Genomic DNA, 26,776 nt, shown 5'->3' with positions numbered 1-26,776 from the left:
ACCAACCTCAAGATTGTTGTTGTGCATCAGAGAAGAAGAGACAAGCAAGTCCTGGTTTCTCATCTAGAAAATGTTGTCAGCCATAAAAGACTTGAACCCAAGTCGCCACTACAACACCGATCCCAAACATACACAAACAACACTCTTCGGTCTGCAGACTCAGGTCAAATAGTGGAACCTTGAGCTCAAAGCAAACATGGTGAAGTAGCATCTAGCTGCTATGCAATTTTTAAAATATTTTTTCCTGAAATCTTGCTCTTGCACTGTGCATTCGTTTAATAATTTAAACGTTAGAAATTTTAGTAGGCCTCAATTTATTTCTTCATTTTGCTTTTACATTTATTTTACTCTTTTGTTTGAAAACAGTTAAAGTCAATGTTTTGCATTCAATTATGTGATCTGAATTACTCTGTTTATGAAATGAGCTATATAAATACAGCTGCCTTGCTTGATAATTCCACGAACGCGGGTGATTGATTGGAGAATAGTTTGTTCTGACGAATGGCGAACTCGCCATGCAGGGAGGACACATCAGACATAAACCTTTGTGCCATGTACAGCGCTGGGTTATACTGATGAGTGATTAGGCCAATTCATTTGGGGATTTGGGATGAAACATACGATAATCATAATATAATATTAAATTATAATGACATTTCTAAGTGAGATGATTTTTGTGAATATGTAAAATGAGCACAGAATGAGCTTTTGGACTTAATGTTGGTTTTGCAGCGTGAAGCCCTCCTTGACATTTTATGATACTCCAAGACTTGAAGGAAGTTGACAGGACCCATATTTACTTGTAGACTTTATATGGGCCCGCAGGGAAATTAGTCAATGGCATTGAGATCTTTTAGTTTGTTTGTTCGGAAAAATAACATCAACACACTGGCTTATCTTCAATTATGATCACAACGCTCACAAAGAATGTGGGCTTTTGCATTTTACCAGTAAATTATAAGATCCTGTGGGTGTGTGTGTGTGTTTTTGGGCACCTTTCAGTTGAAAAGGGGGATTAGTATATAGTTTGTGGCACATTTTGGTGACCCAAATCTTCCAGTCTGCAGTGAACTTCTTGGCAATACTGACAGTCACATTCACTCATTGGCTTTGTTCATACATATGGCCACTAGAGGGCATTTACCACCTAATCTTAATTTAATATATCAAGTAATTGAATTTGACCATAATGCTACTGCAGGTAAAATCTATGCAATCAGTTGGAGATAATAATGACAGATAAATTGATGAGGATAATAAAAGAAGAACTCAATATCAGCATAACACTTGACTTCTTTCACTGAATAAAGACAACTGTAATGTGCAATGCCCTGCCACAAATATTGTTGATGCTATGGCAGACACTACGTGGGAGCGGCTGTTAAAAAATAAACAAGGAAGACTTTTTGTTAAAAAATTATGTTGTTTATTTCTTTGTGTTAAAATCTGGCATTTTATGATTGATGTGCTTTCAGTTAAAGTGAAATCTAAATACATTTCACATGAACTAGCTACATGGAAAATCATTATTCGAAATGAAATTCATACCTACAATTTCTACAACAGTTTACACTGGTCAACATCAATTTTTAAATGTGTCCCTAAATTTATTTTGGCACTGATTAAAAAATATATCATTATGTTTTGGAAATATTTGCATTTTTTCGTTTTAAAATTTGACAAGTAAAAAACATACGTACCAAGCATTGTAATTTATAGTTATTGCCTTTCAGGAAAAAAATAATTCTACCTGTTTCTGAACCTAATCCTTAATTCATATATAACACTTATATATGATATATATATATATGAATATATATATATATATATATATAAAATACTATGTTACATATTGTACCATTGTTATATTATAATTCTAATTAAAACTTGATGCCCTGTAGAAAAAAACGAGGGCAGATTCGAAATCAGTGCAAAAAAATGAATCTGCCCAAATATACTTGCATTTCTGATTAAAAACATCTAGTAAGGATGTGTTGACCAGTGTTCTCAGAGAGGTTGGCTGAAATGAAAGAATCAGTGACCAAAACTCAATTTGATACTTTCTTAGAAATTGAAAGACAAAAGAAAGACAAATTATCTAATGATAATTACACGTCTCAGGAAAATATCAAAACTCTTCTCAAATTAAGCACTTAATACTTATAAATGACCGCAGTAATTTTTAAACAGTCTGTTGTGACTTTTTATCAGGTCTCCTGCAGGAAACTGTCCAAATTGGTTCAAAATGTATTTCTCTGCTACAAATATTGAATATTTGTTCATCCATGCCAGCGACATATGGTCATAACAATGTTCCACCTGTATGGTAGGTGCTACAACTCTGTTCTTTATCCACTTGTTGCAGCAAAATATAATTACATTGTGTTCAAGTAAATGCAACCAGAAATAAAGTAAATTTGAGTGTAAAGTGAGAAATCACCATTATTTTTTATACATCTATACTCGTGCGGCATTTTTGTTTTGCAGTGGGTGAGAGATTTTTCAAATGTGAACAATAATTCAAATGGCCATTATTCGCTGTAAAAACAATAGACAATGGATGTTAATTAATACTACATTTGTGATGGCTGCTCGAACGAAGGAAGCTGTCACCCTGGGGAGGGGTCTCGTCTGCCTGAGAAAACGGAGGAGCATTGAGGGGCTTTTTCTTGGCCTGCAAGTCCGGGCTTGGTTGCAGACCTTTCCGTCCCAACTCAGTGCAAACATGTCAGACATTTCACCACCAGGAAGAGTGAGCTCAGCTTCCCCCATAGTAGAGTGAACTGATCTTTACCTCGCGCTGACTGTCAGCTCTAAATATGCCCAACATATCAAATGTATTCAAGCTGCTTCATTAGTTTTTAAAAGGCATGAACTTATTCTCGCTAAACGCCGGCATGCCGATGAGAGAAATGAGGGATTCCTGAAATATGTGCTAACCGTAAAACAAATAGTAATTTTTCATGAGCTGAAAGGCAATGTGTCCACATTTGACCAAACAAAATAACCATGTGGGCTGAGGTTCTGACATCAGTCAGCTGCACATGTTCACTTAAAGGTCCATTTACAGGTGTGGCACTGTTGAATGTGGACTTCAGAACAACATTATAATTCACAGAGGACAGACACACAGTTAATTAAACCATCAGCAGCAGGACAAACAAGTGTCCATTATGCAGACGCTGGACTCAGGTTGTGCCGCTTTCAGCAGAATATCTCCATGACAGGTGACCACAGGCGGCAATACATAGTGTGTGTGATTCAGGACGTCCTGAAAGCATATCTATTGCGGGAATATACACAGGACACCCAAAACAAACCCACTTCTTGGCCTAACTAGCAAGCACACAAGGGTAGAAATAAGGGAGCGTATTTATGACCATGTGGTTCAGTGAGGTCATAAGACGAGACCAGATCTCTGTGGGCCACCAGGAGAGGAGGCACGATGACTATTATTTAGTTTGGAGACTTAGGAAATGTATTACAAGTTAAAAGTACTGCCATGTAATTTTTGTCCCATCATTCAAACGCACAATCTCTGTTTTTGGTGTTTGATGATTCAGGTTCGCCCATACCGACCACATCTAATCATGCTCTTATGAATGTTGCTTTGTGTCTTTCAAAACTTTTTCAATTTTGTACAGAAATTGTCTTCCTCCTTCCCAAATAATTTGGAAGGAAAGAATTGTCAAAAATATCTTGATACACTGCAAAAACTATATTCAGTGGAAATGTCTGGAAGGGGTCTTGTCCGAAACCTGATCACTTGATTCTTGGGTGACCTCCATTGACACAGATTCCAACATCAACATTGACAAATACTGCATGACTGGAAAACATGCGTCTAAAACTGACTATCAGAGAGCAGGATTGAGCTCATTTAAATTTTTATGAAAAAAAGAAATGATATTTGGCAATCCACCCAAGGTCTGCACACACACACGCACACACACACACACACAGTTCTCCAGCGTTGTGACATTAATTTTCTTTCCTAGATTTCTTCTGTGAGGAGGTCTCACTGAATGAGCCTGGTTTTGGGAAGAAGACACACGGTTTTCATAAGGCTATTAATCTTAAAAGGAGCAGCTGTCAGTGCAAATACATTACCCCCATTCCTGACATAAAGAAGGCTTGTCCAAGTCCTTGATTCCGGGTTTGGCGGAAAACAATATCACACTGCCTCTGATAGAAGGCCTTGAATAGCCCTTTCCAGACTTCTCCATAATGGATCCAGCATTCTTATGCTTAAAGGCACAGCATTACACCAGGCAATTCATGACACACGATTTGGCTTTTGAGTTTCAAGAGGATAAGTGAAGGCAAAACTTTTATGAGACGTGTCAAAGCTGTATGTGAGGTGGAGTAAGATTTCACACGAAGGATAGCATGGTGCGTAAATAAGGGGAAAAAAATAAAAACACTGAGCTGAAAGTCAGAAGTTAATGTTAAACATCAGAGCAGACGTGAAATGAAGATTGTGTACAAGGCTTATGTCAACAACCATGTGTGACCCAAACTTTTTCACGCCGTGGCGGACATCCAAGCAGACCGAGCATGAATCAGCAGCAGCTGGAGATGAAGTCTGAAGTGCTCCCAAACTAATTAGGTCCCTCCGCTAATTGACAACATACTAGCAAGGCAAAGCTGCACAAGCTAACAACAGCCAACTGTGAAGGTATGCAAAAGTGCATGGGACTGTTACAAGATTTCGACTTCATCCAGCCGAAGATAAGATTGCATGAATGGCCACCAACGGCAAAAACGAAATGTTGCTAGCATGATAACACCGTGTAAACACAAGAGGCTGTTTTCGTGACAATGTAGTAAGATCGTTTACTGATTAAGTAATTGAAAGCAGACATAATTTGGACTGATTGGAAAAAACTTTCTTCGATTCATTTAGAATCTTCGAAATGCATGGTTGGAGGTGACCGCAGAGTTTCCCACTGTGCGGCCACCATCTTTTTTAATCATAGCATATTCAAGTCCTTCTAAAGTTGTTCAACAAAACAATCTGGTTTCAATAACAACATCAAAAACGGTTAAACATAGATTAGATTGTTATTTGGTTCAGGTAAAACAATCAACGGTACAATAGCTGTGAGAGTGCATCTCATTTGAAAACAATTTGGTAAACCGTAGTGAACCATTGCCCAATGCGATTTATCACCTTCTGGGTAAACTGGTAAACACAACTTCATATATATATATATATATATATATATATATATATATATATATATATATATATATATATATATATATATATATATATATTTATTTTTTTTATTTTTTGGGGGGGGGTCCAAAAGAAGTCCAATTTGTAGGACGTCATATTTTGTACAATTCTATTACATTCATTTTTGAAGAATAGATGGATTGAAATTCTGATGAGAACCAGTGGGTGTTTTTCATTTGTTTGGACAAGAGACTTGAGCTGCAAAAAAAAAGTGAAAGCCATTATCTTGATCTAGCACGGAGCTGCTCGCCACACCCTAAACCTCCCTGCTTAGTTGTCAAGTCCCCCCCAAATAGAACCATATTTTGCAAAATAAATATCCAAAAGATTTAAACGTTTAGAAGCCTGACAGACAGTTGGATTACTGACTACAACAGTAATGGCGGAAAAGTGGAGATAGCTTGTGAAATCTAGAAAGAAAAGTAAAAATATCCACATAACTGAAACGGAATGGGAATATCTTTTAATCAGATAATCTGGATCTAGATTGCTTAGATATCACGTAGAGTGTAAATCCAACCAATTATTAAACCGCCTCTAAAGTCGACTGGCCAAGAATTTGACCGAAATTCAGACAGAATGACACACAAAAATCAAGTGATCACTCAAACGTTGAAGTTAAAACAAAAAGAGCAAAAAATTAAAGCCATTTTATAAAAGTATGTGCAGAATACTGACAAAGCACACATGTACATGATGTCTTGAACTCTGTAACTTTCTTGCAGTTACACATTTTGCAATTTTCTTGTCAAGGCTTTCTACTGAAAAACACTATCCACTCATATCAATAATATTAAATATAGTAGGCCGACAAGAGATTTGTGGATTAATTACCTATTTTTAGACATTATGGAATCCATGAATGTTATGAAAGTGATGCACCCTATTGATTTTAAAATGATGGAAAAGGTACAACCTTTTTTGAGTCATGATTTTATAAGCACAGCCATATTTCTGTGTGCTTTAGCAAGAATCATAGCTGCGCTTGTGTTATGATTTCAAAAGAAAAAGTCCATTTTGGACTATAAACCAAATTCTCACAAGGTTATTCAGCTGTCTTTTGGCAGCTATCTTTGTTTTCTGTGAACAAACACACAGAACAGTGTGTTCTGGACCACTGTGACAATTACTGCCCTAACCTGATTGGAACCAAGTATTGTGGTAGTGCAAGTTCTCCTTTATCTGTTCAGGATAACACATCTAAAAACAAATGGGGAAACCACGCCTGTCCTCACTGCAGTTTTGCAGTGGAAGTTAACAACATCACTTTAGATCTTGAGGCGTAGTGTGTAAATGCTCAGCAGAAGCAACATAAATGAAAAGAAAATAGCATTATTGCAGTACATTTCCTCTTAAATCAAAACCAGATTTGTCCTTATAGCACTTAAGTCGCACATGTTATGTAACACAAGAAACCTCCTATAAGGGAGAGCAACTGAAGGCTAAACAGATGAAACTGTCCTTGAGTTCATTTAATGCCGCCAGAGGAAAAGCAAGTTAAACAGTCAAAAGAAAAATGTCGTGGCATTAACAGGAAACACTCTTGCAGATAACACATAGCCTACAGTAAGTTATGTTCAGGTAGATGTCATTCTCTTCTCTAAAAGCAAACACAGGAACAAGTCTGCATTTTTGAAAGAAACGACTACTTCCCTGACTTAAACTACCAAAAAAAAAAAAGTCCAACATCGTGTACACAGACATGACGCATCTGCCTTGCTGTAACAATTAGACGTATATACTGAGAACATAAAGACATATGAGACGTGTTTATTGAAGGTCACAAGCAATTACACAGCCTGGTAAAAGCTGGCATGTCTCACATGGCACCGCTGCATGCCCTCATTAGGCATGGCCAACCGCCTACACTGGCTCTTGGACCTATAAAAGAAATCAGCTTGCTGTCCTGCAGCCTCCATTTTAGCACAAGCTCACGAGCAGGCGCACAAAAAAAAGCAGATATTAGCGCCTCTCATTCGTGAGGGTCAAACTCCACTGAAGTAGAGGAGGCTTAACTATAGCAGCGATGTCGAGCAATACATTTAACAAATGAATGAATTAAAAATATCTGTGATGCTGGGATTTAAAACGATAAAATTCGGGAGCAAATGTCATTTGAAGAATGTGTATATAAAGCACATCATCGAGCTAATGTTTATAATGTAATGCAAAAATAAAACACACTTCCAATCGCGCACAGAAAATAAAACACGACTTAAAGAGTATTTCAAGACAAAGTACACTCGAGGAAAGGAATCCTAGGATGACACTCTAAACCAAAACCAATATTTACTGAGGGGCGATTGGGGGTTGGATAGGGGAGACATTATTGCACCTTGCTGGTGTCAGGTGTTGACCTCAAGTTTGTTCAGCCATCATCTATTTTTTGCATTATTTCGACAATAAAGATATACTCACAAAACAAACGAAAATTAAAATTAAAACAGTATTTTGGAATATGCGCAAAATAATTGATTTACAATGCCGAAGCCCGGGACGCGCGCAAAAAAAAGTTTTGTTTTGTTTTGTTTTTTTTGACGAAAGGGAGCCGTTTAATTAAATATCATCTTGTTGTTGTTCTTGTTTTTGTCTTTAGTTTTGTATTGACACAACCCAAGGCTGCAAACATTTTTATATAATGCATGATAATTAATTCGGTTTCGTTAAGTTTTTTTCCTAAACTCTTGTGGCCTCCACGTGTTTGCCATTTTGCTGTGGACGTAAAACATTTTAGTGGTTGTGAGAATAGAAAGCATTTTTTGATTAATGGGGGATTTCTTTTAGCGCAACTCTACTCATTTTAAAATTATCAAGGTGATTTTGGAAACGCGATGCAGTTAGGTGATTCAGTCGCTTTGCGGAACTGTTCCTTTTTTTTTTTGGAGTCGAATATTTTATTGGGGATTGTAAATTGCATTTTGAAACTTAATCTATTTTCTTTAAAGTGAATATATTGTATACACGCGATAAATGAATTGTTTAAATTCAGTAAAATTAATGCGGTTAAATAGAAATTACCATCTGCTCACAGTGTCGATTTTTTTCATTATTCTGTACGTACATCATTATTTGAATCATGCGTTCAAATCACTAAAACCACGCAAAACCACATACAGTTATGAAAACAAAAGTAGCTCCAACACGTCAAATGATTTGGATGTTATTTATTTTTTCCATCTAGTCGCCTATTAAAATTTAGTTACAATGCAGAATAAAAGAAACAAAACAACACAAATAAACTGAAAACTTGGGTAATAAACTATATTATTAAATTATATAATTTGAAGATCATTTGGGATCTGAAAATATAAAAACCATTATACTGATGGAAATAATACATTTTGTACTTGAATATGCTAAAAAAATAATAGTAATTAATCATAAAAGACATTTCCAAAATCGGTTGTTGTTTATTCATTTTTTTTACGCACAATAAATATGTTTAAACATATTTATATTTTAAAAAAATCCACTCACGCACTCTCATTTTAATAACGTAGAAAATCTCATTCTATACCTGTTGTATCTGTTTTAAACATGCAAGCGGTGTACCGACCTTCACACAGCCCCACATAACTCAAACCATGCAATTCTTCTGCTGTCCAGCTGGAGGAGTCCTGCATGATAACAAGATCAAGAAACACAACTTCAGATGGAGCTCGGCTCATATTTAATTTAGAGAGCAATTCCAAGTTAAGAAAAATATAACATATGTTCTCTTGCGTGTTTCGTGTCACCAAAAATTGGTGCACAAGCATATACAGCTTCTAATGATTGCGACGACGTCGATGATGACGACGACGACGACGACGACGATGATGATGATGATGATGATGATGATGATGATGATGATGATGACGATGATGATGATGATGATGATGATGATGATGATGATGATGATGATGATGGTGGTGGTGGTGGTAGTCGAGTTGTATGGAGGGTATAAGGGTGCTGCACCTTGTTACCTTTAGGTCGACTGTACGGTTTTACAAGAGCCATTTTGCGAGCATATAAACGTTTAGCTTGCATGGAAAGTCTGCAAACACGCTGTGATAATGTAGCTGTGGAATTCGCGCTGATATCCCCTATATGTCTGGGAAAGTGGGAAATGCAGACCTATCGATTACACGAGGCCAATCAGGTTTGGTGCTCTGGCTCTCTCATTTTATAAAAGTCTGCAGCCTGGAGCCTCTGCTTTCATTCTGCACAGTCAGCATCCAGTCGATTAATTATCTGCAGAATAAAGCCAAAATAAGAAGAAACAAATGGAAATTATTTGTAACATATGATTAAGATCATGAACACATCCATCATCCGGTTTATTTAGATAGTTTTTTAATTGTATTGCAATTTTAAATCAGTAATTACACCAAATATAAATATCTCAATCGGCGCAAAATAACAGTATATAATTCCGTATTCAAATACATATTATTTCATTAAAATTGTAAAACACATTTTTAAAAATCCGTTTTACATGTCCGCATTGCAACTCCGCCATTTTTGTTTGTGTGGTTGCTATTTTCCAGTAAGTTTGATCCCCCTTTCCATTCCTGCGCATACGTGTGCATGTATATGCTTGAAGTTCTTACCAGCAGGCTGCATGTTGGATGAAACGTTTCCTCCTTTCTGCCACTTCCCCTATGCAAAATACTCAAGGAGGCTGCACTGCTCCAACCGGATGAGGTTTGCATTGGCTGACAGCTTCGCACAGCTCCCGGCAGCCAATGAAACGGAAGCACAACCTCGACGTAGTACATCTACGATTGACGTGGAGAGGACGCGTCAAATTAATTCCAGCAAAGCCCGGACTCCCCGGGATAACTTCAATTTGCTTTTATCGGATGAAGATCACTTTTGGTGGCCACCTTTATTGCATGCGTCTGAAAGACGAGGCAAGAACATCGCGCCCTGCTGCTCCGGGACATTTAAGTGGACTATTTTTTTTGTTCCACTTCATTGTTGTGCGTTCACTGCCGCCATCTAAAGCGGGCTCGTGTGTTTCCAAACATTGCGGAACGTAAAGAAGCAAATGGGTAAGACTGCATCTTATTTACTGTACGCTTCGTTGCTTCGTTGCTTGTGGAAGCGTGTCCACACACACCACGCCTGCGTAAAGTCATAATTCCCCTCAAACATTGACCACCATGAGCTTAATATATTTGCACTTTTGTCGAGTTAACAAATCAGCAACTATACGCCAGCACTTCTTAAAATTAATCTATGTCTTTATAAAATGACATAATGAAAATAATGATTTTTTTTAATCTTCAGTGATCTCTATTGCACGCACACAAATGTTTCAGGAACGCCATTTTTCCCCGAACAAGACATTTGGAGGTGGTGTTAGACTTGCACATAAATCCACTCACTGCACCGTTGGGTGGTTGGAAGCGTGCAGTATTTTATGACTTCATAATAATGTGTATGGAAAAGATGAATAGATTATTGTTTAAATTCTTCGTGCTTGTGTGGCGCAGAGCAAACCTATGGAGAGGTGAACCAACTGGGCGGCGTGTTCGTGAATGGAAGACCCCTGCCCAACGCCATTCGACTGAGAATTGTGGAGCTGGCCCAACTGGGGATCAGACCCTGCGACATAAGCCGGCAGCTACGCGTTTCGCACGGATGCGTGAGCAAGATTCTGGCGCGGTACAACGAGACGGGTTCCATTTTACCGGGCGCAATCGGCGGGAGCAAGCCTCGCGTCACAACGCCCAACGTGGTGAAAAACATCAGGGAATACAAACAGAACGACCCCGGGATCTTTGCGTGGGAGATCCGAGACAGACTCTTAGCGGACGGTGTTTGCGATAAATACAACGTGCCCTCGGTGAGTTCCATCAGCAGGATTTTACGCAACAAGATTGGGAATCTGTCCCAGCCCAGCCAGTACGAAGGCGGCAAGCAAGCATCGGGACAGGCCGGCCTCCCTTACAACCACATTTATCCGTACTCCTACTCCAACACCATGTCGCCGGCTGCCACCAAGATGGGCTCCCCTCCTGGGGTGCCGGTGACGGCGGGACACGTGAGCATCTCCAGGGCCTGGCCCTCTGCGCACACTGTCAGCAACATCCTCGGGATCCGAGCCTTCATGGACCCGGCAGGTGAGCACAACAACGTGGTGCGACTAACTGCTTTTCTTCTGCACAACCTGTTGGGCGGCAGGACAATGTGTCCATTAGGCCACTTTCAATAGGCCTTTTCACGCATGACGTGCGTGCAAACATCTTTCCTCATCTGCTCGATCGCACCCTAATCCCCCAACTGCTCATTATATACTTTTTCTCTTGACCTTAAAAACCAGTGATTAAAGACATTCGTTCTTATACGTTTGGACTATCGTGAAACAATCACGTGTATTTAAAATGTTAATTTTAACATTATTAATACCCCCTTTTAACAATAAATAAGAAATGTTAAATAGTGTTTTTGGACCAATAATAATTACAAAATAACAAAAACAAAAAAAGAAAACTTTTTAAAATCTGTTTCCCGTTTTATTGAAGAGAATTATGCGTTATGGGAGATGAATTTGTGATGCACGTGATTTATAGAAATTGATTGAGGATTAATGGAATTAATTCATGCATGTTACTACTTTTTTAAAAAAAAAATCTTACACATGTAAACTTATATTATGATATTTTTCTAATCAGCCATTGCTGGAACAGAGGGCTATCCGACCAAAATGGAGGAGTGGAGCAGCGTCAATCGAGCAGCTTTCCCTGCAGCTCACGCAGTCAACGGCATCGACAAATCCGCAATTGATGCTGACATAAAATACGCGCAGGTAACAATTTACTATAAACAATATTTTTTACTCACACTTGATTGTAATATTTGAGTAAAAATATTGCAGTGCTATTAGAACAGCTCCGTTCAACTCGATTCTCTTTAGAGGGAATAATTTTCCTTTCCTTGTGTGCATGCTCCACAGCCGACTTCCACACTGTCCAGCTATGTCTCGGCGTGCGCGTACTCCCCCACGAACCAATATGGGGTGTACAGCGGCCCAGCGGGCGGCTATGTGGCGCCGGGTCACCACCACTGGCAGCCGCAGAGCCCGGCCCTGTCTCACCCGGGAAGTGGCATGAGTATGCACGCGGGAGAGATCCACTCTCCGATGGCCTTCAAGCACCACGCCCGAGAAGGTACATTCAAATGGAGCCGTACTTTTTGTGTAAAAATGAACATAGGATGTTCAACCTAAACAATGTCTGCTCGATCCATCAGTTCCTCAAGTTCAGTCACGAGGCAATTAGCTGGTTAGAATTAGCGCATTCAACGGCCACGTTTTTTTTAAGGTTCAGGCAGCTAAAGTTATATCAAATAGTGCCTCTAAAGACATTATATTTTTTCGGTTTTGACTCACACCACCAGAGAGGTATTCATACACTGTTTATTAATATGATTATAGTTTGAATTGCACGATATGAATTACATGTTATTGGAGTGTAATAACGTGTATTGAAGTAAAGTCATATAATGCATATTTTAAAAATATTGTATATATATATATATATATATATATATATAGTGAAAAAAAACGCTTATTGTTGTTATTGTTATTGACTGCTATTTATCGTAGAATTCATGTTTAAATTCTGTTCTGTAGTTCCGATTTCTGATTTCTAAATGTAATACATCTGATATCTTTACTTAGTGCCTGTATACTTGATGCATTAACCTATTGGTAACCTATAGAGAAAAATATCTGGATCCACAAAACATACAGTACGTATTTATATACAGTATTTTTATTATTATTTCAGGAGAAAGAAAACCCCCCAGTCCGCTGAGCAAGCAACAACACCATGAAGACTTGAACACTGTGCATGGACTCAGTCTCCCTACCTCATCATCATAACCGGGACTTTTACCAGCTTCATAATCAGATTTTACTGAACTCATTTCAACTCCAGTAAGTCTGAACCCAAACAAACACGGGCCTCTCTTCATGTTGTGGATGCAGTAAAGCCTCAACAGGCTTTGTGGCCTTATGAATGTAAGCATGCATGGACGCATCAGTGCTCCGCAAAACATGACTATTTTGTCATTAAAAAAATAGTTCTGCATGTCCAGTTTGTCATTGATAAAAAAAAATGGAAGCTGTTAAATGTGTCATTTGTGCCCTCAACTCTATTATGCAGAAATAAAAAAAATATTGAATATTTGCCAAAGCTTTAATTATAAATATATTTTTATAATTTCATTTTCATATGAAAAATGACCCAAAAATAAATAAAGATTTTTCAAATTACCTTGTGTTTTCACAGCTTATTCTAAAATCACTAAAACATATAGAGATAGTCCCAAAATACAAGAAATGAAAAATCGGATAACTGCCTTGAGAATTCTGTCTTCATTTTCTGGCAGCAGCCATTAATTGTTTTTGTTGGCGTGTTTTCCAGCGGGTCTTGCACTTCTCTTCTTCTAATGGCCTGCAGATTTTATTTAAACCGAGTCTAAATCTAGGGCCTAATTTGAGAGTTTCCTGGAATTATAATATTTGTTGGTTATTATATGGGTGCTTTGCTGGAGAAGCACTCAGGTGTAACCACTCCACCTTTCCAGAGAGTTGTGTACAGCCTCGGCGCCTCCACTGATGTTATCTGAATTGTAATGAAAGCTGCCATGATGGGAATCGAAGGGGTGATGGGCAAGTTGGCTGTTGGTGTGCAGCTGCAGCAAAGAGAACAAATCTGCTTACATGAAGCTTCTCGAAGTTCCTGAATATAAATTAAAAGTATTTTCCCTATAACTTCTTCCTGCTAAACAGCTCTTGCTTGCTCTGTGGTCTTCACTGAACCTTTTAATAGACTCCCTCGCCATTTATGAGGGCTGTTGTGTGATGACACAGCTAAGTTCTGCTCGTTTCTATATGCCAGCGTTCTTTCTTGTGAACAGAGTCTCCTTTCAGTGCATTTCAAATGTTTATGAAAAGGCTGAAAATACTTAATGGAAGGCAGTTTATAGTTTTTTTTCCCCCTCCAGAGCATTATCAGTGTATTATAAGCCATGAAAAGTAATAAAATAAAACTACAATTAGAAGCAAAAAGCCATTTTGTTAACAAAAGAAAAATAAATTGAAAAAGCTTTTTCAAAAATTAAAACTAACTGGAAGTGCATTTTCGGTTTTTTAGAACTTGCTGAAATTAACTATAAAATACGGCAAAATGTCCTTCTTTTTGGTCTTTGCCAATTAATGTCAGACATGAGCTTTCGGGGTTTGTTTGAAATTTGTTTATTTTGGTATTGCTCTATGTCCCTGTACTGAAGAAAGTCAGTCAAAATGTAATTTGAGAATTTTAGTTTACTTCACTTTACTACACAATAATTAGGAACTTTTTTCAAAACTCCACATAAAAAACTAAAACTAATACTAAAACTTGAATCAAAATGAGAAGAAAAAAACATTTAAAATAAAAACTCTAAATACTAATTTAAACTAACTCAATTAAAAAAAAAACAATAAAAAAAGTCAAAATAAAATGAAAAACTATTATGAAAAATCCAAAAGTACAGCTGTATCAACCTGGGCCTGAGATATATGGTTCAGTTTAATTACCATCTGCTTAACAACTAAAAACCTGAAGACAGTATTTTTTTACATTCAGATTACCCTTACACCTTAATCAAGGTGTTGGCCTTCTCTTCTGCAAACAAACATGCATGATTGTGAATTAAAGGAGGACTGTGTGGTCAGGAAAGAATGTGGTTGGTCAACTCATCATCACTGCCGTCATCTTTCTTGTGAAATAAATCAGGGCGTTGCATAATGATGTTAGAGGTAACACATGAAGAGGCTCTCTAATATTGTTTCTTTTAATACATAATCCAAAATATATAGTTGACTTTTGCTCTACTGATGAAATATTGCAGTTATTATTATAAAAATATATTTATACTATTTATACAGTATGCAATTGGTGGCAATACAGTTGAATAGTGGCCTGCGTGTTTGCTTGTCTTGAGAGTTGGCATGGCCTCCAAATACAATATGAAGCAATTGGGATGTGCCCATCCCAAAATGATTTTCATTATTGATTTCATATCCTCGATATATAAATATCTTTGCTGTATGACTATACATATATTACTATTAGTGTGTTAGTGTGCATGTGTGTTTGAAGTGATAATGTAGTTATTGCCCATGAAATGACCAGCACATTATTAAGAGTAGGCTATGAATAATGTTAGGTCATAACATTACGATGTGTTGCCATACAATATGAGCTCTGAATTAGAAGGATTTATCATTTAATCATATTTTCCTCCGCTTATTATTTGTATAAATAGTTCTGGTCAGGCTGCTCGAGGAAATGTCCCACTGTTCCAATTTTATGGCAGGTTGTAAGTTTTGGGGGTCCTCTCTATGCTGTGTTTAGTTGCCCCTGATTCCTTTCCTCCCCTTTTTGCAGCAAAGCCCCACGAGACTCACTAAGTCCAAACATTAGCACGGCTGATGAGCATGCACATGCTCCCTGACTGAAGTCGCTCATGTTTTCCCGGATACCACTTGGGGTTCAGAAAACACTCCTTCATGGTGGCGGGGTTACTTCCTGCGGGACCTATGATCATCAATCAGGGGCGCTTGTGATACCCCCCCACTGTGTTTTCTGTGCTGGGTGGACAGCAGGTGGGCCGTTTGGATGGATGTTTCCTCCTCGTTTAGGGCAAGGGAACATTGTACCTCTGTAATATTGCGTGCACCCTCAATCAGTGCAAAACAAATTTTATTTTGAGTTAAATTTAATTTCTAATTACAAGATTGGCTGGCGACCATTTCTGGGTGTATACACCGTCTACCGCCCGAAGACAGTTGGTCGACGCACCCTTGTTTGGAAAATGGATGGATGTATTGAATAAATTATAAATGGTATTATAAATTCTTCTGGAGGCAAAAGTTATTCTGGGCATAATATTAATATTATGGATGCGCTGTATTAAAAATATTTCCCTTAACAAAGACAATGCTCAGGCTTTATTGACACTCAACCGGTAGGTAAAGAAGCTTTTGAGTAGAAGCACCTGTGGCTAAAGACTAATTAGTCAAGGGTTTACTTTCTGGCACTGGATTTGACGCCTCTATCAGACAGGAAGATTTGCATTTTGGCAGTGGACAAGGTCAAATTTATTATGCATCAAGTTATAACAACTGTATCAACAGATATGAGAAAGTGTTATAGTTTTCTTTTGTTCCCTTAATTGCAAACTCCCCTTTAAAATTGCTGAAAATGATAAAAAGTGTGGGACTCAACAGACCTCCATCCTCATTTCCATTTTTTCTCTCTGGGCCGTATTTTCCTGCCCAGCGCAAGTCTAGTGCAAAGTGCAGTCCAACTGCGCGCATGGATGGAGTTTTCTTTCTTTCAGTATTTTGCTGAACTAGTCCAGCCGTTGCGTGCCATAGTGGGAATGGCTCCTGGATATTCGAAGTGGCTCCCCTCATTCCCTTTCAATTCAGCGCAGAGAGAGCAACGTGGTCTACACAGCATGTAGATGCAGGAGATCTGTGTGTGTGCCAAGTACATTTCGGAATGGCAAGATCTCCACGTGCGGATGATGTAAAGTTTGCCGCTATGGGTGGCCACTTGAAGACCATCATCCACCCACAATTGTGGGTGCCCAAAATGCAGGGAAACAATAAATCTTAGTCATTCCATTTATTTATGTAATATCAATTTTACAAAAGGTTCGCACTTCAGCCTCATAGTTCTGAGGTCCAGTGCTCAAATCTTGACTCCAGCTTTCCGGTGTGGAGTTTGCATGTTCGCCCGTGTTTGTGTGGGTTACCCGTGGATCCTCTTGCTTCCGCCCATATTCCCAAAACATGCATGTTAGGTCCATTGAGCACCCTAAATTGGTCATAGACAGGCATAGTCGGACTCCTTTTCAGCTTTGGAGTTAGATGGCTCAAACCAGCCCACTTTAGTTCACAGCATTTTCACGGAGATGTATAATTTTACGCTTTTTAGTGTATCAGTGTAAAATAGCTTAGCATTCCACCCACCATCGATATTTATATTTTATTGGACCAAAAATCTAAATAGAAACTGAATACCTCTGTAGATCACAATAATAATTTAACAATTATGAGAACTTAAATAGTTAAATTTAACAGTGGACCACATGTCATATTTCCTGAGAGGTCGGAAATTAAACAAGCATAACATTCAACCAGTTACATACTACTTTTTTTTTAGAAACCCGCACATGCCATAGATGTAAATTCTAAAGCCGATCGTAGAAATATAAAGGAAATAGTAAATCATGGTACACAACACATTTCCTTTTTCTTTTTAAAAGCTCATAATAATTACCCACAATCAAACTTTAACTTCTTTATGATTAAAATTACGAGCTAAAACATATTTTAATTCATATCAGCAAGTGCAGAGTTGAAAACAAATTGAAAAACCACATGACATGCACATGTTAGTTTCATTCACATTTAAAAAACAGTCATGTCAAATTGTTTTTAAATGCAACCCTTAATTTTTCAGTCTTTTGTATATTATTTTTTTAAAAATATTTTTCAAATGTTATTTATTTATTTAATTATCTATCTATCTATTTTTTTATTTATCTCTTCCTCATCAGTCTCAAAGCCAGTCTTACCCTGGCTGGGGGAGCGTTGATATCTTTTAAAATAATATGATCTATATGGCCCCACGAGTTCCTAGCTGAGACGTGATTGGTCATTAGCTGAGCCCTTATCAATTGTGAAGTCATTTTCAGTCGATAGCAAAAGGCAAAATGCCCCTCTCTCTTCTGTGAGATGGCTAAAAACGGGTACATTTTGCGGATGAATTCATTTTCCACAGTGCAATATTAATCAGAATGTTGTGTTTCGACTAGTGGGGACTCAGAACATATCCTCAAGTAGAAAAAACATGAGCCAAAAGTATGAAATTGGACCCTTGCACATTTTTTAATCTGTTTAGGGTTACACTTCTTGATAACGTGACATTGCACTAGCTTTCCCTGTGCCATCTCTGTCAGGCACATGCACTTCAGGGCTTTGAGGCGAGTTAAAAAAACATTTGAGTTTGGCGTATTTCTACAACTTCTCAAGCTCTCATTTTCTTTTTCTTTTTTATCTTTTATGCACCACCCCTTCTGTTTCTAATAACCATCTTTTCTTTTGAATGCACATCCGTTGCTGTGTGATGCTAGGCTAATTCATTTACATTTTAGGACAGAAAGCTGATTCTTCTTGGAGTTTCTACCGAGCGAGAGAGAGAGAGAGAGAGAGAGAGAGAGAGAGAGAGAGAGAGAGAGAGAGATAGCAAGAGATGCTAGTTTGGCATATGCTTGTATAATCCATTAATCGACAGTGTTAATGAAATGGCGGCCCAAACGGACCATAAACCTGGCCAACCAAACGAGAAAATTCCTACCTCAGTCTACAAAAAGAACTTTCTTTGCTGCTTTTGAAACAAACCAGCTGGCCAAATTAGCGCCCCCTCGTGGCTCCCCGGGAATTTGCCCAGTGTTACAAACGGGCCAATCCGGGGTAAACGATTGCTTGCCTAAAGCTACCCCGTGATAGGTTTGTCACCAGGCTCCAGTTCACTCATGACCCTAATGAGGAGAAGGGCGAGAAAAATTTATAGAATTTTAAAATACAAAGCAAAAGTTTAACATGTTTGACATAGGCGGTTCGCTCTCTTGTTTTACCAAAGGATAGACGTCTGTAATTGGAAGGGATTTTAAAACGGACCGCAAACAAATTCTCCAAGCAGCCATCAAAAGATGACAGGCTTTCGCCAAAAAAGCTACAACAGGCCTTCAAATCAAACTCAAATGATCCGTCACATGTCCAGTACAGATCATGTACTTCAAATTTTCCAGCGTATAAGACTCAATGCGTTTGACATGATCTTGTACGGCGGGGGTGTAGCACAGCCTTTTGCTCAAACTTCTTTTCTCACCACCGTTAAAAGCAAACCAGAGATCATCTCAGGACAGCGACGTCAGGTGAGACACATCTCGGAAAAAGCGAAAGAGTTGGCCTAGCGTCACAATGTCTTAAAAAGACGGCGCGTGTCAGCACTTCTCTCTCAAGTCTAAAGTTTCAAATAAATGGATTTGTCATGGCAACAGTGCATGCAAACATGTACAAGAGTGGAACGTACAGTCTACCTTTGTCAGGTAGTGTGTAACATTTGACAAGTTCACTTCTGCTCATCACCGCCGGCTTTATGTTGTGACAGACTGTGAGGAGTTCGAGGACTACGTTACAGGTGGAAGCGCAGAGAACAGTACAGATACAAATAAGTTCACATATTATGGTCGTATCCATTCCTAATGTCTTGTACATGATCAATAATAGTGAGAGGTGTGAAATTCTTCATTTTCCCCTGATTTATTTCTTGTCCATTCATGTAAATGTCTTCCATGCAATTCATCTGCTGTTTACTTTTCTTTCCTCTGACTATCCCCAACATTTGCAAGCAGGCAGTGTCACAGCTCTGGAGTCTGCCGGATGATAAATGTGTCTTCACCATGTTCCTACTTGTACCGCCAGCTCACCACATCAACCGGATGCTTGAGTGGGCCAAAACGGGCCGAGACGCGACATGATGGCATTTGACTTTCCAAATGGAAACGTGTCATTTCACTTTTGATCTCACTTTTGGTCTTTGATTGATCAACAAAAATGGCCATAAAGTGAACAAGCAGATTGAACCGTAAAGTTAAGTGTAAAACTAACAAGTACTGTAAACATTCAAGTTTTTTTATATTTAATGACAATCAAGCACATACTTTGTTTGGAGCATTTTTAGTCCAGATGAGATCAACCTAGGCTGACATTATTATAATAATGTACATGTTACATTATTTTTCTGCAAAAATGCCCATCTGTAATTTATTTCAAGTTTTCTCATGTCATGTTAGCCATTCAGGGGTTGCCTCCATGTACATTTCTGGCTCAAATCATTATTAGCAGATAATAAGATGACGACACCTCTCACAAATATGCTGGTCATAAACCAACTATGTCTCAGGGTAGAGGAAGTAAAATTCAGTGAGAAACATGGTTGGAATCTTCAAATGAGAAAATACGTGTTTCCTGGTACGGAAGAAGGATTGATGTGATATTGATTTACTCAAAATATTCTCCAAAATAGTATTTGCATTACAAGCACTATGGGGGTCCATGTTTTCCAGTCATAATGAAATGAACCGGTGGATAGGATCTAAAAAAAAAAATACATCGTTTTCCCAGCATGTGGTTTGAAATAAAAATCTACAAAATCCCTATTATTGTTTAAAATCCACCGGTGGTTCTTTGAAAGTCAAAAATAATTTGTAAAAACACGCAATAAAAAAACAAAAACAAAGTCTAAATGAAGTCTCGTTAATAAAATGAATTGTCTACTTTCCCACAAGGGAGATTTCGATCTAGCTTAATAAGAATTTTTGTAGCTTCACAATCATCCGAAAGGATGCTTGAAAAACCTGTTTTTAGTCTTGTTCCCCACTTCATGTACTCAGTGGGATCAGCGGTGAATTGTACCACTATGTCGTGAGTTGAAGAGATAATGCAACAAAAGGTAAAAGGTAAACAACGGTGTAGGTCATTAATCAAGCTTTCCACTGTGCCCGGCTGCCGCCACACCTTAGCTGGTTGTGACAACAGTGCCAGACGGAGCAGCCAGCCCACATCAACTCTCATATTTTAAGGTACATTGGACAAGCTCAAGTCTAAATAAACACTAACTTACATGACCTATTGACTTTAGAAACATCCGGGATGCAGTAAAACATGTATAAAACTGTCTGACTGCCCCCACATTGACAGTATAATCGGAGTCAAACAGCCAATATTTTTGTTTGGCCTTTTCATGAGCAGCTCGGATCTGCAGGCCAGAGAGCCAGAAAAAGGCCACGCTTTGAAGACGACAGTGTGCAGCCAGTTGTGGAGAAGCGTGCATGCTGCTCCTATTGGTGCTTTTCACTCAGACGTGCTCTCCCATCTTAGCGCTCACACACAGCACTGACCCAAAGGCTGGCTGCTAATTTGGCATGGCGAAAACATGACTTGAAAGTGAATGAAGGGTCTAGTATAAGCCACTGCACTGGAAGGGAGCACAGCTGCACTCATGACATCACTACGACACGAAAATGCTCGACAGCTGAGCACTGAAAGACGAACACTCCCCGGGGAACTGACGAAGCCCGTTTGTTAGAAACACCCTCATGCGTAATGTCATGAGATCTCGGGAGACTTCAACTCAGTGAGCATCTAAACATCACCATGCTCTGTGTCTGATTTTAGATTTTATTTTTGAAATTAGCGAGACCAGATCTAACATGGCTCCGCACATATTTTCGCTGCACTGGATTATGCGCCGGTCACGAACATAGACTCCTGAATGTTGATTGGCTTGTCTTCGTCAGCAATCTTTTTTTCTGTACATGTTTGTCACTTGCCATAAAAATAAAATTTGAGAAATCTCTTTTTTCTTTCAACTTATTTTGTTACATTTTGTCTGTTTGGAATAAATTACATTTATTAATTTTTTTTTATAATTTGACCCATGAACAGATCAATTCAAAGGGAAAGTGTATAAAGTGGACCCCTGCTATTCACGTGGGATAGTGATCAGGCCTCTCATGTACAGTGAAAATCCATGTATGATTGACACCTATTGTAATACATTGAAAAAAAAATAAACATTCCTTTTTTTTATACCCCCAAATATTTTTTTGTAAAATGCACATGCAGCATAAATGTGTTTTCCATGAAATATTAAGGTTGCCGCCCCTGCAAATCAAACAAATAATAATATTAATTAAAAAAAATATTTTACAAATTTAAAAAAATATAAAAATAATATTAAATTCATGAACCGTGAGGCCAAACAGGGGTCCACTCTACTTAATCCCAACTAATCAGTATTCAATAGTAATTGAGCATCTTGGAATGTATATTGTTACAGAAAGCGAAAATTAGAGACTTAAATGTTTTGCACTGCATAAAAAGTCTGTAGAGTGAAAAAAAATGTTGGTTATGCATATGAGCAAAATCATTACATTTAAATGTAATTTTTTTCAGTCATTTTTACAGTACAGTAGAAATAGCAACTGCCTGCCTTGAAAAAAAATAAAAATAAAACAAAAAATGGTTGGGCACATCCACTTTTTTTTTCTAGTAAGGATGCACATTTTTTTTTATTTGTGACGAGTCATAATTGGTTCAGCATCCAATTATGGACAGCAAATGTTGTGGCCGGTGAGTGTCAGTACAACTGATAAAATACACATTAGAAAAATTTGATCTTAAAAACATTTGTAATACTTTTGTGAATCTGAACGGACATGGGAAATGACACAGAAAAGCTTCACCCACTACCAGCGTCAGTAGCTCACACAGACAAAAGGTGAGTGTCAGGATGAAAGAGGAAGTGCTTTTCTCATCGTCCTGCTCTCAGTGGCTCAATAATGAGGAGGATGTGTCCGTATCAATTACTAAGTTAACAAGGTTTCAGCGACTTCATCAGTGAAACCCAATGTCATCTGCCTGACACATGCAGGAGAAAATAAACAAGCACACTCAGGGTTTCCGTTTCACTCTGGGTGACTTTTGGGGAATCCCAAGTCGGCCATTAAAAGCATAAATCTAATATACCCCGGTGCCAAGTTGGCCACAGTAATTTATGGAAGGAAAAGATTCCTGTTCAACTGGCGGGTTTTTCAAGTGAAAAGCACATTGAAAACAGGAGTAACAGTGAAAATGTGAATTTTATGATTTTATGTCTTTCCAAAGGTTTTCAGTAAAATGAAAATCAACCCTTCATTTTATTTCAGTCCCAGTGATGTAGCAGCTAACTAAATTACTATATTTTGTTAGAAACACAATTTACACATCATCACTCAAATCTCAGGTGGGAATATTCGAAACTTCATTTTTCGAGCTAGGTTTAATCGGAATCCGTTGGCGTTAATAAAAACGAGGAACATACATGAATAAAAAGTAGCTGGAAGCGCTGGAATTTGTGTGTTAACTGGAAACAAAAGAAAAACAAATACATTTATATACTACTACTACTACTACTACTAATAATGATAATAATGATAATGATAATAATAATTATAATCATAATAATAATAATAATAATAATAATAATAATATTAATAATGGATATTAATTGATTGTTCATTGATCATGGCTTATCATATCAATATTTGGGTTTAGAAATCCAGCACACACAGGCTTAGCTTGATAGACTACTAAGCTTTAATAGATACAGTCTGCTGACATTGCTACACTGGCTATGTTTACATGGACAACTTTTCTTGAATCCAGTCTGAGTTTAGATTAAAATTCAAATTGAATTCACTGTTTTCATGGACACTAAAAATATTGATTCGATTTGGGCTTTAAAAATAACAGAAACATGTATGTTGACATCACAGACATGCGCGATAAAAGACGGTTTGTTCTGACATTTTGGAATCCGTGTTTTCATGCGCATTGATTGGATTATCAATCGCCATAAATCACCCCACTCGTTCGGAATATAATCTTGATGGAAATGTGCTTGATCAGGTCACAATCAGGCTTTTAATCCAAATAAATATGTTCAAGTAAACATAGCCACTGAAAAAAAAACCGGTGCCTTGAATTGACTCAATTTTAGGGTCAAGTAGTTGCACACAATAAAATCATTTGAATGACATCTGCTGCTCTCTTACTGCGTTTTCATTTCAGATCGGAGGATTTTCTTGTCTTTGGTTCTCCCCAGATGTAGATTAGCAAAATGCTTTGGGGACTTTCATCCTTGAATTGCATGCCACACCAATCTAATTTGTCAATTGGGTGATGATAGGAAGCTTAAAAGGATGACGGGAGTCCCGCTGTCGCATCATTGCAGGTGTTTGCCTTCTTGACCGGCCCCTCGGACAAGACGTTTCTCATTACACACTGGTAAGAAGGAGGACCTTTAGGTCTTGTGCATTCCTACAATGTTCTTAAGAGTGTGTAATTTTAGAGGCTAAATTTAGTGGGGGGAGGCAAATCAGTTTTTATTCAAAGCAGACCTGACCCAAACACAGATTCACCACACTGCGGTCGCACTTTAAGCCAACTCGTTATTTTGTCTTTTTCATGTTCAAACTGCAGCAAATCTCTTATTCCTCTGAACATGGCTTTAAAAAAAGAGGAGAAACAGGCGGTTGTTGATTTGTTTCCATCCTGGTGGGAGGTTTGCAATCGTGATAGTGTGTGCATTGACAATGCAGCAGCTGATCAGTGATGTTTAAGCGCAACTTTTGTTTCTTTCTCATGTCTGGGGTCAACACATGAGTTCACGTTATTTGCTTCCGACTTAGCAGTACCGTAATTCCTTTTTAAGTGACTGATGTCCTCTGAAAAGGGAATCCTTTAGATCAAACTGAGATGAAGATTTGAAGTTAGATTTCAACATTTGAGTTAATCCATCAACAATGCCAGAGCACTGAATAAAGCTTGGGTCAATGAGTGTGTTTGCTCTGTCCCGGGGTAAATATTAGTTTGTCCAGATAATGCTACAGACGGCTGAAGGTTTCCACAATGCTTAGGTTACACACGTCTTGCTTTTACCACCAGAAGAATTGTTACTTCCTCTTTCTTCTTCTTGAAAGCCTAAACATCAGTAGCCAGCTCAAGTGGCTGAAAGTTTGAGTTGATAATCCATCGTGTCACTCAGAGCCACAGTAAGATTAATGGCAGGGGAACTCCTAGGCAGCAAACGATCAAGTTACATAACTCACACCAAAAGCATGGGATTCAAAATGTAACCATTTAATTGACGAAATAATCACCTCGGGCAGTGCGAAGACCTGTTGATTAGTAGGGATGCTTCAGTTTTGAGGTTCCGTGTTGAAATCTTGACTTTCTGCCACATTCCAAGAACATGCATTTTAAGGATATGTTTAATTCAAGGTTCAAAATAGTCCAAGGGAGAGGGAATAGTAATTTGGAATTGAAAAATGACCAGTTAAGGGTAATCCCCTCCCCAAAATTGGATTGACTACAGCTCATCTGTGAACATTATGAGGACGAGTGTCTTAAAAAAGGATGTCTCTACTGCACATACAAGGAATTGTTTTTTATTATTTCTAATGTGTGTTTTCAGCTTGTTTCCAGAAATTTGGTGCAACATATTTTTTTTTTGTTCCTGGTCACATCACACTGTGGTACACCCAGCCACAAGCCAGAATCACAACATTAGTGGCATTCACTCCAGTATGAGCTCTATATTCATGCCCAGTGCGCAGTGAGCTGTCAAACTTTGAATGGATGTCAGCTAGACAAAGTTTTGGTAATTTTACTGTTAGTGACGAGCGCTTTGTGTTGCTGTGTCGTTAAATTGATTTGCTGCCAATCAAAGCGTATCCGTAAAATAGGCACGTGAGAGACACAGTCCTTGACATGGTAGAAAAGGAAACTGATAAAATAAAATACATTTATAAGGAACCGCTAGCAGACCTTCACGGGTGGATAAAGTGAAGTTGGACAGTGCGATCACAGATCATTAATGTTAAATAGAGACCGCCTTCCGCCTCAAGTGATCTCCATGTGTGACCCTTTTTCACCCATTTAAAAAAATAAAATAATAAGAACAATAATGGGTTCAATTAATTTATTTCTACAACAATTGAGAAGATTCACTGCACACCGTTTTCAAACTCTGCCCTGATCAATATCACCAAAAATGGTTTTACACTACTCCAATAGTTTGATCTGCTTCCAGCAGGTTTAACATTTAGCCAACTTTCAGCCACCAACCTGCCAAGTGCGCCGGGCTCAGGTCAAAGGAAATGCCCTCGGTTACACCAGAACGGCCACCCTGGCGCAGTGTGGTCTGCCAAATTTCAAAACAGGCAAAACGAGGCTTGCACTGACATGAAAATCAAGAAGCATCAGTTTTTAAGCTTGAACAGAAGTTAAAGAAAAGAAATCATCCCAACCTTCACTTCATTGTCATTTTCTATGCTGCTTGTCTTTATTAAGATCATGGACGAGCTGTAGCCTATTCAAGATAATGTTGGGCAAGAGGCGTGGCACACCAAGGGCCTGACAATGGCAAAGCACACATCAACAACCAATTCATGCTCACTTTTGTAAATATGTACAATTTAGTCTTGGAGCAAGTTGGTGTATCAGGAGAAAACCCATGCAAGCATACGGCTCATTTCCTCACAATCCCACGATTCAAGTTCAATTTTTATCTAAATTTTTTTTTTTTTTTTTTTGACGGACATCGTTATCTTGCGAGCTGCTGCGATGAAGGAATGCATTGTTTATAAGACACGTCCATTTTAGGCACTCGGGCAAAGAAATCAAGCTAGACCGAGGCAGACCTGCAGTGTTCAGCACTCGTCAAATGAATAAAAATTAAGGAATAAAAAGCAATTGCCTTGTGTGATGCAAATGTTAATCTGTTTATTTGTGTTTATAATATATTATCTATAAGTTATTCAATAAACGCACACTGACAGATGCAGACTTACACCTGAAATGTGAGGTGACAT

General features: G+C 38.2%; 1 protein-coding gene and 1 long non-coding RNA gene across 2 annotated transcripts; one reads left to right on the top strand and one right to left on the bottom strand.

Moving 5' to 3' along the window:
- Positions 1-10,015: 10,015 nt before the first annotated feature.
- On the top strand, positions 10,016-13,508 carry pax1a (paired box 1a). Its single transcript, XM_088319484.1, has 5 exons — positions 10,016-10,278; positions 10,723-11,352; positions 11,905-12,038; positions 12,186-12,399; positions 13,021-13,508. Exons 1-5 carry the CDS (start codon positions 10,275-10,277, stop codon positions 13,113-13,115), a joined length of 1,077 nt encoding a protein of 358 aa, XP_088175610.1. The 5' UTR covers positions 10,016-10,274; the 3' UTR covers positions 13,116-13,508.
- Positions 13,509-23,870: 10,362 nt separating this feature from the next.
- Positions 23,871-26,217, bottom strand: LOC148343362 (uncharacterized). Its single transcript, XR_015846433.1, has 3 exons — positions 26,031-26,217; positions 25,064-25,137; positions 23,871-24,979 (listed from the first exon to the last, which is right to left on the bottom strand). It is a non-coding gene; the product is annotated as an uncharacterized LOC148343362 (long non-coding RNA).
- Between the last annotated feature and the right edge of the window lie 559 nt (positions 26,218-26,776).

This window comes from Idiotropiscis lumnitzeri, chromosome 1 (genome assembly GCF_059441095.1).
Source record: "Idiotropiscis lumnitzeri isolate Australia: NSW breed Sydney's pygmy pipehorse chromosome 1, RoL_Ilum_1.0, whole genome shotgun sequence".
In the NCBI taxonomy this organism is placed as follows: domain Eukaryota; kingdom Metazoa; phylum Chordata; class Actinopteri; order Syngnathiformes; family Syngnathidae; genus Idiotropiscis; species Idiotropiscis lumnitzeri.
Note: the sequence above shows the minus strand (reverse complement) of the source record. Positions and strands in the feature narration are given on the sequence as shown.